Below are 15,919 nucleotides of genomic sequence, written 5' to 3'. Positions count from 1 at the left end.
TATCACCCCTTTAAGCCCCTGTGGCCAAGATAGCTGCTACATCATGATACATGACCAAACGGGCAGGTCCAACACAAATTATGACAATGATGCTAGAGAGGCTGTAATGTAACATTAGCTCACTCACCAACACCACAGCTCCCTGTCTGTGTCTTTTGCACCTCCACCAGGATTATTTCTTACTAACAGGGTTTAATCTCCAAATTAATGTAGGACGACTAAGTAGAGATAACGTTAGCTAAACAAAGTGCAAATGCTAACATTCACTGAGGAACAAAGTAACAAGTACTGGATCGGTAAGTGATAGAGGTCCAGATTGATAGAGGCATATTCAATTTGGTGATTAGCGTCGCTTCCTGACAATAATATTACTTTATGACATTATGGCTAGAGCTGGCTAATGTTAGCCCTCCTGAATATTATTAAATAAGGGATAATGTAGAGTAAGACGGTCATTTTAGCGAATACAACCCAGACAGCGTGATGCAGGACCCCGCTGCGAAGCGGAGGGGACTTGAATCAGCTTGCATTTTATCCCCTCTTACGGGCTGTGGTAATAGCAGTATATTTTACCGTCAAAATGACTCAGGATGTGATGAGGTGCTGCCCTGCTATCGCTAGCTAGGCGGACAAATTATTTCAACCAGCTTGCTGTTTCAATCACTGTGGGTTGACACATTAGCTGAGGCGTAGTAAGTAGGGTTGGGTACCGAACCCTATTCGGTACCAACTGAATCACATCGGTATTACCGAGTATTCGTTCACGTCAAATCAAACGGTGCCAAATTTCGGTACCTGAGAGCGCATAAGCGCAAGCTTATCTGTCCTCTCTGCATGTTGACAGAGAGCGGAGCTTCAACACACACACGCAGAGGTGCAGACGGGGCAAACTACGTCGGCTCTGCAGTTTTGTTGAAGTCACAGTGAGTCACAGCAATGCCGATAAAGTGGTTTCAAGTGTGGTTACAGTTTTTCAAAACTTCACGCAGACACCATTCACTGTGATATGGTATTAATGGCGAGCCGAAAGCAGTCAACGTTACACTTCCTGTGAGACAAGCAGGCACAACAGTGGTTTTTATGCCGTGGGGATTGACTGACAGGCTGAGGTTGTAAGGCAAGGCAACTTTATTTCTTTAGGCACCTTTCAGCAACAAGGCAATTCAAAGTGCTTTACATGAAACATTAAAGAGCAATTAAAAACGGTCATGATGAAAATAAAAAAGAATATTATCCAAATACAAGAATAAAATTTGAATCAGAATTCAGACAAAGCATTTGTATCAGGGAAAACGAGACAGAATGAAGGAATAAATTAGTGAGAGATCATAAGGGCTCCTGACAAAAGAGAAGCCAATCAGCAGATGTGGTCTTTGCTAGGGAACTGAGGGTTTACTCTGCAATCTGCCATCTGAGTCAAGTGGCTGATGTCTTAAATGCTGTTATTGTTTTAAGTGTTTCAATACACCCAATACATTCAAGTTTGTACTTGTGTTGAAGCCATCTTACTGAAATTTAAATCTTGGGCTCCTGTCATGTTCTTTTGTATAAAAGCAGAGTAGGGATTTCTGGCACAAAAAGTCTAAAGAAGGGGACGAGACAATTCCGTTTATATCGGTAGTTTGATGTTGCATACATGACCCATTTCTTCCATAAAGCCATGCCAGTGCATCTCTCTTACTCCGCGTAACCCTGCCCCCACTCTCCTGCTGCGTCTGCCCGGCTCACTCGCTTACAACAGCATCCTACAATAACAATTGCCCGATGCCGTTAAAAAAAGTTACATCGGACCAGTAAATGCAATCAGCCAGTTGCCCGATTGGGCAAGTGTTCGAAAAAGTGAGTAAGTGCCGTGTGTCTGCTTTACTTTCAGAGTCTTCCCTCTGCTCTTTCTGTCGCCTGACAGACGGCACGAAGACAGACACAGACAGGCTTGTTTACATCATAGTTTAAATGCCTCTTAATTTTAAAACAATATATGAGTTGAAAGGCAAAATAACATTTGTTGGGGCGACCTCTAGCTAACCGTTGGCAGCAGCCCGGGTTCGATTCCAACCTGCGGCCTTTTGCTGCGTGTCATCCCCTTTCTCCCCCCTTTTTACTATCTGATCTACAGTATCTTATAAAATAAAAAGCCCAAAAAGTAATCTTTAAAAAAAACATTTGTTGCGTATTAGCTCTTTTGCGGAATAGTTTAGTGTGTAGTGTGTAATGCGAGAGAGAGCCAGTGAGAGATGGTGGATGATGCTCTCATAGCTGTTTGCTATCGGAGAAGAGGAGGAATTTACAGTAAAGTTATCAAGCTGTAAATGTACAGCGTAGGTTTCACTGTTACAGGAGAGGAAAACCTGTTCAAACAGGGAAGAAAACCTTGTCTTTGCATTTTATTTTAATAAAAGTGCTTGTGACATCTCACATGTGGCGTTGATTTACAACTGAACATTTAGCCCACTTTGTAGAAAATACCGAGATATATATCATGTTTACCATTCAGCCCAAAAATACTGAGATATGATTTTTGGTCCATATTGCCCAACCTTAACTTATAGTATACAACTCTATTGTTAGAAAATGCATATCTATATTATAATCCAGGTTACATGAATTCCTGAGGTCTAAGAGGAAGTTTTGAAGTCATCTTTTTCCAAGGTTCAAGGTTCTTCATGTGCACAACAATAATAGAAGTCGTTAGCCTTAGGCACCTCCCAACAATGCTCATTAGATAACTAAAAAGAAAGTCACAAGTAAAAGTTAAAATATAGGGCTAAAATATAAACAAATAAAATGTAAATGAAGTAATATAATTTTCCTTTTGCTACTGCTTTTTTAAGTAATTATTAATTTCCTACACTGCACTGTAACTTTTATTCTTGTATTGCATACCTGTCTTATTCTATTTTAGCTGTTTTTTTTTGTTTTTTAGCTTTATATTCTCAATTATTTTAACTACTCTTAAATGTATGTATGTTATGTAAAGCACTTTGGATTGCCTTGTTGCTGAAATGTGCTGTATAAAAAAAGCGACCTTGCTAGACAGTATTGAAAATTAATAAATCTGAATTTAAAAAAGAATGTAGTAATGTATGTATGCATAATGAAAAGTAAAATATACATGTATACTTTACACACATATATATGGATGGCAGTAAAGCCTGTGGTGCAATTGCCATACCATGATGATATCGCAGTGATGATGGTGAAGTTGCAGAGTATCTTGGAGTCCATGTTGAACCTTCCTGCTGGCAGAGGAAGAAGAGCCCCGCTGTCTAGCAGTCTTGCCGGTGTGGTGAGGTCAGGTCAGATCCTTGCTGAGCTGACGTGAACCCCAAGGAACCTGAAGCTGCTGATTCTCTCCACTGTAGTCCTGTTGATGGAGATAGAGGCTGTGTCCTTCTCTCTGTTGCTTCCTGTAGTCTACAATCAACTGCTTTGTTTTACTAATTTACCCATGTCAAAATCACTATAACATGTTAAACATGTTACAAACAGTCATGTTAACAAAGCCTGACATTATACGATCGGTCGATATGGTTTATTTACAGTTCACTAACCTCTATGAAGCAGGTAAAACAGAAACAATGAAAAAAATGCGTGTATCGTGTCTTTCCCAGATTGCTTTTGAGGCATAGATATATATATAGATATAGATATATATATATCTATATATATATACATACATAGATACCACATTAGCCGCTGCTTCGTTGAAACGATACGTCAGTGCGGTCGCCATTTTAGGAATGACGTGCGGTGCTTCCTAATGCATAAAGTATATGTCTATCGAGGCAGAGGTCTATCCGCGACGACGTGCTGACATTTACGGTGAGCGTATTGTCTCCTTCTGGTGCTTCCGCGTCACGGACGCTAGTTTGCTGCTCCAGCAAAAACTTTACTCAACTCTGCTTCATTGTTTAATTTAGCAGCTATTTGCCTGGATTGCATTTAAACTACACTAGTTATACTCAAGCACTTATAGTTCTCTTCTCTTACAGCAACTGCCTCGCTGATCTCACAATTATTATCTCATTAAATCGCTGTTAGCTACTTTTGCTTAGCCATTAGCAATGGCTAATTCCTCTCCCTCTCCTGCTCTCCCTTGCTCGGTGTGTCAAATGTTTAGCTATTCCTCTGCCTCTTTTAGTGATAAAGACACATGTAATAAATGTAGTTTATTCACTGCTCTGGAGGCGAGGCTTAGTGAGTTTGAGGAACGGCTCTGCACCATGGAATCAAAATCATATGCTTCTGTAGCTAGCCAGCGCTCCGTAGCTGGTGCAGGCCAACATACTGTAGCTTCTGTTAGCAGTCCCCCGGCAGGCCCCAACCAGCCAGGCGAGTGGGTGACTGTCCGAAGGAAGCGTAGCGCTAGCTCTAAACCAGTGAGTGCACATGATAGCGGTTGTGCTAAACCAGAGCCTATGGCTAACCACCAACATCTTCGCCCTTTCTAACAGTTTCTCCCCACTCAGAGAAAAAAAACATTTAGACCTAGGGATTCCAAATTGCTGTACCACATCCTCAAAGTATTTCAGTTCTCACTTCACACGCTCCGTTCCCCGTGCACTGCTACCGAAAAAAAAGTCCAACCAGAGTAATACAAAAGGAAATATGTCCAAGTAGGATCACATTAGAGCCAGTCCGTCTCATGAGAGAGCCGAGAAAAAAGAAAAAAAGGTAACGCAGCCCTCAGCAGAGGATGCACATCAGTATAAATCCCTCGCTGACAAATCACTTCATATTGTCTATGAATGCCATCGCCTTTCGGGGGCATTTAAATGTCTTAACTCCAGCCTTGGCTTCTATTTTAAGTTTGGCAGGACACAGGATTCGGAATCTCACCTCTCTCTCATGAAGCTTTTTACAATCCTTGAACCTTGCACTTTTTCTGTGTAGCCCTGGAGAAGTCTGGAAATAGCATTATGTTTTGTGTATGTATTCTGCCAGGTCATCTTGCCCTTGCCTCTCGTCGCCAGCAACACCCGGTCCGATGATCTTAGGAATCTCGCCAGAATGGTCTCCTGCCTGGGGCTGCCGGCTGGAGGTCTTGTGTACACGCTTAATCTCAATCTCTCCCTCAGTCTCCAGCAACTCCCGAATCAGCTCCCCCAAAAACGTATTTCCTCCTTCCTTAACCTCGGGGATGCCCACGAAACGGACATTATTGCGTCGGGATCGATTTTCAAAATCTTAATTTTTTTCTCAAGCATGTTGATTTCTCTCTTGCTAGCGGCAGGATCATCCTGTCTTTCCCTCTCGGTCGTCTCTAAATTCTCGGTGCGGCTCTCAACCTCGTTCATTCTGGGGACCAGGCCAGAGAGCTTAGACTTCATCGAAACAATGGAACGGCAAATTTCCTTCAGACCTTCTAGCTCATCGGAGATTTTCTCTAGTGCAAATGTTTTATCAATATCCGCCAGCGACATGTTGTAAGCCTGTTCCTTTTTTGCCACAGACACAGCAGCGGCTAGCCTAGGAAAATCCTGACGAACTTCCGGCAAATTTGAGATTTGCTCTGCAAGTCAGTCTGGGCCAAGAGCGATTCAAGCCCATTTCCAATTTTTCCAAATCGAGGCACCAATCACAACCGTTGAGATAGGCTTTACACGATGATGATAGCGCAGCGAGGCAAGCAGCTTTTTGTTTACATTCACCATGACGGCCACCGAAGCGCAGCAACCCAGTGATGCCGCTGTCGCTGCTACATCACCTGGATCGTTGGTCTGATTGGTTGCACCCAGCAATTTGAGCGGCGTCCGTGGGTGACGCCAGAGATGGGGACTCGAGTCTGAGACTCGGACTCGAGTCACACTTAAGTCACACAAACAGCTAACTTCAGACTTGACTCGGACTCAACCCAAAAGACTTCAGACTTGACTTGCGACTCGACCCAAAAGACTTCAGACTTGACTCGAGCTTCGAGACTCGTCAACAACCTGTTTTCCTGCAATTATTGCTTTTTAAATCTAAATTTATTCATGTATTTCTATTTTCTTTTATTGCGCATATACGTTGGGTAAACGTATGACGAGCTGCATGTCCCCTGCCCTTTGCCATATGTAATACTCACATATAAAAAAAATGCATTGTCGATGGCGACACCAAGTCCTCCCGGAGTTGTGCCTTTTGTCATTAGTTTTGCAGTGGCAGTAAGCTAACAGCTATATGCAAGGTGTATGGCACTAAGATAAATGATGCCGGATCAACAACATAGAACCCAGATAGGTCAGTCACTTGCTAATGTGAAAGAGACGTTACATTTAGCATATATCATCACAGGTAACGAGCTAACCATCGCAAAGTGTTGTGCTAATGCTGGGAACAGGCAAATTGTATCTTTATAGTTAGTAGTTGCTGAGGCTCAGACATCCATGGCGCACAGGAGGCGGGACGCACGGATCCATCTCCCCATTAACAAACGCTGTGTCGGGTGGGCAAACTCATGTGATGCGTAATTGATCCCGTGGATGATTTGTATGCTATTAAGTGAACAAGGTGTACCCGGTTCACCAAACACTGGGCCGTCTTGACTGTCTTAATTCTGCACATATTTCTGTTACTGTAGTCCTATTTACTATTTCATTATTTCATCCATGCGTGGTGCAGCAGATCAGTGATCCTTCAACTGCCGTGGAGACGCTGGCCTCACTAACCTCTCCTCCTCTAAGTCGAATCTCCCTCGCGCTGGACTCAGTTTCACTGAGCGTACTAACACTTGGAAAATAAATAAATTGCATTACATCAGTGAGTTCAAACTGCTTATTGTGCGTAATTTGGACTGACACTGAGATGCATGTTCTGTAACTGGTGTGGCGCTGCCACTATTCTCTTGATTTTTTTGAGTGAAAGAGACATTACATTTAGCATATATCGTCACAGGTAACAAGCTAACCATCGCAAAGTGTTAGGGTTAAGGGGTTAGGTTAAGTGTTAGGGTTGCTGGGATTGCCTGGGAACAAGCAAGTTGTATCTTTATAATTGTGTCCATATGATGTGACAGACTTAGGTTAATATTTCACCAGGTCCGAGGGCTAGAGGGATGTGTTAAGTAGACCCCATAAAATTATCCTACAACTGATTTTGATACTATACTGTATGGATGGTAGCTACAGGACATGCTTTGAATTCATAAGATTTAACAATACAGTGTTAGGGATAGATCAGATGGCCAGAGACTTGAGACTTGACTTGGACTTGTGGCAAAAGACTTGAGACTTTACTTGAACTTGCCCCTCAAAGACTTGAGACTTGACTTGGACTCGAGCTCAAAGATTTGAGACTCGACTTGGACTTCCAAAAAATTACTTGTGAACATCTCAGGGTGACTCCCCTTTGGAAATGGGCTGTGAATGAAGCTTGTCAAGACCCACTCTCAGTTACAACTGAGAAGGGTCTGGTGTCAACCAGGCTAAGCAGCGGCGCCATTTTGACTCCTGTCCACTGCGTCTCCACCACAGAGCATATGCTGTTTAATATCTCCACCGGCCCGCTGACTTTTTAGATTTCGACATTTTCTGCATCCAGAATGTTTCTCGTCCCGGTTGAGCACAAATATCTCTGGTCGGTATCTTTAAAAGGATAAATACAGCAGTGCACTATATTGAGCTTGTCTTTTGCACAACTAGCTGGTACGCCATTAGGTCACGTGACACTCCTCTACGCCGGAGTTGACGAAAGAAAAGTTTATATGTCTTGCCTACGCTGAACAGTTGACTTCTGGTGGTTAGAATAAACAATCTTTTAGTCTACTTAGAGCACCGCTGTACTGTGCGTTACTTCAGTGGTCTGATGTTTTGAATGACTGAAAGGTTTTTTACCCTTGCCAACAGTGGACTAACATCTCAATTGCGTAAGATGAACACAATTTATACAGTTATCAAGCACAAAAATTCAATTCAATTTTATTCATAGTATCAAATCATAACAAGAGTTATCTCAAGACACTTTACAGATAGAGTAGGTCTAGACCCCACTCTAGTATTTACAAAGACCCAACAATTCCAGTAATTCCCACAAGAGCAAGCATTTGGTGCGGCAGTGGCGAGGAAAATCTCCCTTTTAGGCAGAAACCTTGAGTGAGGAAAACTTCCTTTTAGGGAGAAATCTCAGACAGACCCAGGCTCTTGGTGGGCGGTTGTCTGCCGGTGCCAGTTGGGGGTATGATGAACAGTGGCAATTATAGTCACAATAAAATTAATGGAACTATGACTAGAAATAGTAGTTGTTGTAGTAGTTCATTGTGTATCAGGGCACTGCAGGGCATAGCAGGGTGTAGCAGGGCATAGCATGACATAGCAGGGCGTAGCTGGACGTAGCAGGGCATAGCAGGGCACTGCAGGGCATAGCAGGGTGTAGCAGGGCACCTAGCAGGACCACAGCGACAGCTGCAACCATGATTTAGGTGCCACCCTAATCCAGGGAAAACTGCAGGACGAGAAAACAAAAGGGCTCCGGGGAACAAGCTCCCCAGAGCTAGGTTAGTAACAAGCATTTGCACACAGATGAAAAGAGAGAGGAGCTCAGTGTGTCAAAGGAAGTCCCCCGGCAGTTTAAAACTATAACAACATAGCTGCAGAATAGCAGAGATAGGGAGGGGCCGTGCTGTGACTGTGGCTACACACTCTCCCCCGCCGGTCTAAGCGAACACTGCAACTCCTCACTCCCTAAATATAAACTTTCTATGAAGAGAAGCAGAGATAGGGAGGGGGCGCGCCATGATTGTGGCTACACACCGTCCCCCGCTAGGCGAACGCTGCAACTCCTCACTCCTTAACTATAAGCTTTATCAAAGAGGAGAGTTTTAAGTTTACTCTTAAATGTGGGGACGGTGTCTGCCCCACACTCAGCAAGCACCGTGATCAGAGCACTTCAGCACGGCAATAAACAGTATAATCACAATTATACAGTAAGATGTATGTAGCAATAGCCCTTACAAAATGAACACACTTACTTATCTCTGCCCAGAACATAAATTGCCTCACGTGAATCATCTCTCCTGAAGCAAATTTTGGTGCGTTTGTCTATTCATTTGTCCGATAGATCCTCCGCGGTAAAAACAGAATAGTCCGTATTATCACACGTCAGTGAATTAACGGGAAAACTGCTCCTCTGAATGGCAGCGGAAAAAACAGTTAAGCTGATTTGAAAGAAGAGAGCGGTGTCCAAAGTTGTCCTTCTCTGAAGAAAACCTTTTTTTCTTCAGCAGATTAAAATGGAACAATGGTGGGGACAGTGTTTCCACAGGATCCAGAGAGTGTTTTGTGAACACAAAAATAGTTAACTCGTCCAGCAAGATGAACTATTTAATTACAATGTACAAACTTTAACTGGCATGCATGCCATCCTTTCAGCAACGAGTTGCAGTTAGAAAAAAGGCAAGGAGGAGTTTTCTGCGTTTGGTTTATCTCTCAGGTCACATGGGCCACTGGGGGTTCTGGGGATTCCTGCCAATCAGAAACCAGTGTTTTGGTTCAAACTAGAAGAACACCAGTGGGTGACTGGTTAGCTCACCTGGTAGAGCAGGCGCCCACATATAGATGTTTACTCCTTGATGCAGCAGCCACGGGTTTGACTCTGACCTGCGGCCCTTTGCTGCATGTCATTCCCCTTCTCTCTCCCCTTTCAAGTCTAAGATGTCCTATACAAATAAAGGCCTAAAAATGTTTTCTCAGTTAGCCTTTTAAAATGATATCAGATTAGTAAACAGAATGTGCCTTTGGAACATTGGATGAATGGTTGCTGATAATGGGCAATGTAGATATTGCATTAAAGATCAGCCACTTCTTTCTACAACAGTCGAGAACCCTTTTGCAAGTATGTAAGTACATAATGTAATCTGAAAACTGCTGCCCTGATTAAAAAAACAATGCAACTGATCTCAGCAGGTATTCTGTCTGTAATGGAGTGGAATGGAAATTTCTAAGTGACCCCAAACTTTTGACCGGTAGTATATATATATATATATATATATATATATATATATATATATATATATACACACACACACACACACAGGTGCTGGTCATATAATTAGAATATCATGAAAAAGTTGATTTATTTCAGTAATTCCATTCAAAAAGTGAAACTTGTATAATGTATACATTCATTCCACACAGAAGTGTTTATTTATTTTACTTTTGATGATTAGAACTGACAACTAATGAAAACCCCAAATTCAGTATCTCAGAAAATTAGAATATTGTGAAAAGGTTCAATGTGGAAGACACCTGGTGCCACACGCTAATCAGCTAATTAACTTAAAACACCTGCAAAGGCCTTTAAATGGTCTCTCAGTCTAGTTCTGTAGGCTACACAATCATGGGGAAGACTGCTGACTTGACAGCTGTCCAAAAGATGACCATTGACACCTTGCACAAGGAGGGCAAGACACAAAAGGTCATTGCTAAAGAGGCTGGCTGTTCACAGAGCTCTGTGTCCAAGCACATAAATAGAGAGGCGAAGGGAAGGAAAAGATGTGGTAGAAAATAAGTGTACAAGCAATAGGGATAACCGCACCCTGAAGAGGATTGTGAAACAAAACCCATTCAAAAATGTGGGAGGGATTCACAAAGAGTGGACTACAGCTGGAATCAGTGCTTAAAGAACCACCATGCACAGACGTATGCAAGACATGGGTTTCAGTTTTCGCATTCCTTGTGTTAAGCCACTCCTGAACAAGACACAGCGTCAGAAGCGTCTCGCCTGGGCTAAAGACAAAAAAGACTGGACTGCTGTTGAGTGGTCCAAAGTTATGTTCTCTGATGAAAGTAAATTTTGCATTCCTTTGGAAATCAAGGTCCCAGAGTCTGGAGGAAGAGAGGAGAGGCACAGAATCCACGTTGCTTGAAGTCCAGTGTAAAGTTTCCACAGTCAGTGATGGTTTGGGGTGCCATGTCATCTGCTGGTGTTGGTCCACTGTGTTTTCTGAGGTCCAGGGTCAACGCAGCCGTCTACCTGGAAGTTTTAGAGCACTTCATGCTTCCTGCTGCTGACCAGCTTTATGGAGATGCAGATTTCATTTTCCAACAGGACTTGGCACCTGCACACAGTGCCAAAGCTACCAGTACCTGGTTTAAGGACTATGGTATCCCTGTTCTTAATTGGCCAGCAAACTCGCCTGACCTTAACCGTATAGAAAATCTATGGGGTATTGTGAAGAGGAAGATGCGATACGCCAGACCCAACAATGCAGAAGAGCTGAAGGCCACTATCAGAGCAACCTGGGCTCTCATAACACCTGAGCAGTGCCACAGACTGATCGACTCCATGCCACGCCGCATTGCTGCAGTAATTCAGGCAAAAAGAGCCCCAACTAAGTATTGAGTGCTGTACATGCTCATACTTTTCATGTTCATACTTTTCAGTTGGCCAACATTTCTAAAAATCCTTTTTTTGTATTGGTCTTAAGTAATATTCTAATTTTCTGAGATACTGAATTTGGGGTTTTCATTAGTTGTCAGTTCTAATCATCAAAATTAAAAGAAATAAACACTTGAAATATATCAGGCTGTGTGGAATGAATGTATACATTATCCAAGTTTCACTTTTTGAATGGAATTACTGAAATAAATCAACTTTTTCATGATATTCTAATTATATGACCAGCACCTGTGTGTGTGTATGTATGTATGTATGTATGTATGTATGTATGTATATATATATATATATATATATATATATATATATATATACACACATTACACAGGGCTTTAAGTGAAAAAAAAATCCATAGTAGTAAATTCATTTATATGTCCAGTTTTTCAAGTGCAGTCTTCCAGTGTGTTTCACGGTCAAATTCATAGAGGGCTGATGCGGCCCGTTTCATTGAAAGTAACCCAATGTCCACTACTGTGCTTTTAAAGTTGTTGCCTCATCTTGGTGTGAGCTACAGAGTCACCTTAAACTAGATTATTTTATTAGCATAGATGATTATAAAAACAGGATTAAGAACTATTTGACCACTCAATGTATACATGTGCTGTTCTGAACACTGTTTGTTCTTTTATGTGAAACATGTTATGCTGCTGCTGTCAGGACTCCCTTGTAAAAGAGATTCTGAATTGATTCTGAGAATGTTTCTGCTAAAATAAAGGTTGAATAAATAAAATTAAAGTAATGCCTATGGATTCATAGGTAAAGATCATTAACTAAATGTCAGTGGAGACAAGGAAAGGCTGACCTACAGATGCAGTGCATCAGGTATTAGAGTTACTTAGAGAATATTCACAGCAGAGGTGCAGACAAGTCAAATGACTTGGAATCAAGTCAGATGATTTGGACTACAGTCAAATGACTTGGACTAAGGTCAGATGACTTGAACTCAAAAACTTGACAACTGCTTCTTTTCTGACAAGAACTTGCAATTACACTTAAAAGGCATTTCGAAAATGATTTATTTTGGTGATGGCAGTCAAAAGAACAGTAAATAAAGAAAGGCAACCAAGATTCTGGCTACAAATACATGTGAGAAATGTCTTAAAGAAAGTTAAAGACTGTATCTGACTTTATTGCTTTACTTATTGATTTCTTAAAATGAATTTACTGATCTTTTTCTGCTGGTCTGTTTTTTTTCCCTCTCAGAGATCATCCATCAGTTCATTTTGGAACAGCAAAAGGGGAGTCGAGTGCCACTCTGCATTAACCCTCAATCAGCTGCTTTTAAAAGCTTTATCAGGTAGGAGGCTTTTTAATACACAGAAGTAGAACTTAAGATTATGTATGTGTTGAAAGCAAAATATACAACATGTTAATTAGACTTGGGGTTTAAGAATTGTAGGAGTATATTTTTTACTATCTGACGGAGCTAGGCTTGCAGTTTCCCTGTTTTGTGCTAGGCTAGGCTAACAAGCCACAAACCATTTCCATATAGATTGCATGGTTTGAAACAGTGTTATCTGAGTCTGACAGTCTGAGATGACAAATGAGTGAGAAAAAAACTTTGAAACTTTGAGAACTCTTTTGAAATATTCCTGCTGCTCCTACTACTACTAGTTTATAAAAGTCCCAACATGTAAAACTGTAACTACAAGTAACTGCATTACCTAATGTCTTCCACATAGGTGGTTTTTATGAAAAATGTAAGCTCATTCAATTACATACTTTCCGATAAGTATATTAGGAGAATTATAAGCCTCTCTTCAATCATCTTAACATTTGAGGAACACAACATAACTAACCACACACATTCACCCAAGTAACAAATTACTTTTTCTAAAAAGACACATGTTTAACTAATATTAACTTCACCCACTTGTTGGCCTTCTTTTGAACAGTTCCACAGTGGCTCAGCCCTCTGAAATGCCTCCATCTCCACTGGTGTGGGAATAGCTGCTGCTGTGTCATCATATTTCCCAACTGAGAAGCTGCTAACTGGGAACAAGAACGCGTCTCAACGTCTTCTATCATCTGCGTAGCATTTCACTGGAGAGCAGGACTCACAGGTCTGCTGTGTGTATGCTGAAATATGAAACACATGAAGAGATATTCACTGATAATTGCTTTATGGGGGTGTTTTGCAAATTAATGAGACAAATGCTCTGGAGACCAAATCAGAATGTTTTAAACAAACTCATCTGGTTACTTCCAAGTAGATACGATTTAACAGTTTGTACATTTGTTTTGCTAAATAGATTAATATAAATTTTAAAAAAAGATGTCTATTTTAACATATCTGTAATCACAAACGGATTAATTTCCCTTGCAATCAGGCTACTCTGCATTATTATGCCCAGCTCTGCACTGGTAAATTAAATCAGACAATCGATTGGAATTGATCTGAAAGCTGAAAGCTCCCCATAGTTTTAGTGATGGACAAAATAAGCCTCACAAAGCTTCTTGAACCATTTTATTTATTTTCTGTGGCCGCAATGTGGCACTCTTGGTTTAAAGTTAAAGGCTCAAGGAATAGCAATTTAGTGTTCTCAATTGCTAAAACACAATTGCTGAAACCGTGCTCGATTTTCTGAAACTGAAATTTTACAAAACCTCTGACTCCTCTCGCAAAATGAAACTTTCGCCTCAAAACAGTTTTACCTGTGTTCAAAATCAAACACTGCTCTCAAATCATAAAGTGATCAAAATGATGTACACTATCAAGCAAACAATACACCAAAAAATAGAAAACACATTGTTCAAAACATATAGTTCTCAGGGAGAAGTACATTTTTACAGTTTTTCTCAATTGCTAAAACACTAAAACCCATTGGCTGAACAAAGTTCTCAGTTGCCTGAACACATTTCAATCAGGAGAGACTTCGTTGCAGATATGCAAAGATTTATTGTACAAATGCATGATATGACATGTACAGTCTTTGGAGATTAGACTCCATTATTATTAAATGATATATAATTAGGGGGTTAGAAGGCCAGAAGCTGATCCCCCGATGGAGTCTAGACACTGATGGCGGTGTGAGGAACCCGAATATCGAACCAAGGAGCCGACGCAGTCTGGTCGGAGGAGGAACCAGGAGCCGTGCAGGATGAAAGCCGGAGGAGCAAGGGGAGGAGGGTTGTTCTTAGCCTGAAATGACAACTGAGCAGCAGAGAGAGACAGGTTTAAAAAAGGGGTGTCATGCTGTGATTGGCTTGAGAAATTCAGGGCCTCTTCTGATTGGTTAGCTAAAAGTGAGCGCCTCAAACATCTGTTCAGTTTTAGAAGAGAGAGAAACGTGATTAAGTTTAGAAGTCTTCCTGCCAGAATTTTCGCTGAGCTCCATTTAGCTAATTGTGCAGTCTGTTGTCAATACCTTAAACCATTTCACATGGTAAAACACAATTTGCAGATCTCACTTAGACTTTTCAGCAAATCTCTAAACACATTCTCATTCTCAAAACACATTCTGCATTCTAATGCCATGTCATCCATACTGGTAAACACAAGTAGCAACAATCAAATACAAATAGAGAACACGTCATTGATTGAACACAACCACTCAAAATTGATTTCACTTGTTTCAAATGATGTGAAGCAACCAATATAAGCCAGTTCAGAGAGCAAACAGGTTGTTGAAGGTGGGAAGGAGAAAGTCTGAGAATGGATAGCAGAAACAATGTGAGAGGACGAGGACGAGTGCGTATGCGCGGTGTCAGGGCTGGATACGGCACACAAGAGGCTTCTTCCCCCATTGCCTCAGGAGGGACAATATTGCTTGTGATGCGAAGTGCTCTGGCCTGACCCAGCCCAAAGACAAGAAGAAGCTCATTGATCACATGTTTACTCCTTTGATTTTTGTCCCTTTTAGTATTGTTTAGTACAGTGCATTGTAGGCTGTATACTGTACAATGAACAAATTGTATGGCCCTGAACATTGTGCTTTCCATTCGTTACTGTAACAGTACTGACTGCTCAATAGATTTTGACTGGTTGCAGGTTTATATCAACAAAGAACAAGAATTACAGTATCACAGAGACAAAGGACAAGTTTGTGAGATGCAGGGTACAGTACTGTAAAAATAGGGGTACAAGGAGGAGGAAGAACAAAAAAAAGAGCAAAGACAATGACGGAAAAATATGAATTGAATTGTTTAGATTACAGTTTTTCTTAATGCTAAAACACAATTTCTGAAACCTTGCTCCATTTTCTGAAAACATTAAACACAAAACCTCATCTTCAAGCATTATTTACAAAACCTCTGACTCCTCTTGCAAAATGAAACTTTCGCCTCAAAACAGTTTTACCTGTGTTCAAAATCAAACACTGCTCTCAAATCATAAACAAAGTGATCAAAATGATATACACTATCAAGCAGTCAGTAAACAATACACCAAACAAATAGAAATCACATTGTTCAAAACATATAGTTCTCAGGGAGAAGTACATTTTTAATCTCAAAACAAATTTCATATTTTTCCGTCATTGTCTCGAACGAAAACATGTTCTATCATAATAGCTAAAAATGTATCAGAAATTACTACTCTGCTTTG

At 41.1% G+C, this 15,919-nt stretch overlaps 1 protein-coding gene across 2 annotated transcripts in view; it reads left to right on the top strand.

Annotated features, from left to right (window-relative positions):
• nlk2 (nemo-like kinase, type 2) overlaps positions 1–14,844 on the top strand; it is an 81,251-nt gene extending 66,407 nt beyond the window's left edge. For both annotated transcript variants that reach the window (XM_078245810.1, XM_078245809.1), the window contains 2 exons: positions 12,577–12,670; positions 13,269–14,844. In XM_078245810.1, coding sequence (XP_078101936.1) covers positions 12,577–12,670; positions 13,269–13,354 — 180 coding nt within the window. In that variant the 3' untranslated portion in view covers positions 13,355–14,844. The remainder of the gene's footprint in view (positions 1–12,576; positions 12,671–13,268) is intronic.
• The last annotated feature ends 1,075 nt before the right edge of the window (positions 14,845–15,919 follow it).

Source organism: Sander vitreus, chromosome 3 (genome assembly GCF_031162955.1).
Source record: "Sander vitreus isolate 19-12246 chromosome 3, sanVit1, whole genome shotgun sequence".
NCBI lineage: Eukaryota > Metazoa > Chordata > Actinopteri > Perciformes > Percidae > Sander > Sander vitreus.
This window is presented reverse-complemented; position numbering and strand designations above follow the sequence as displayed.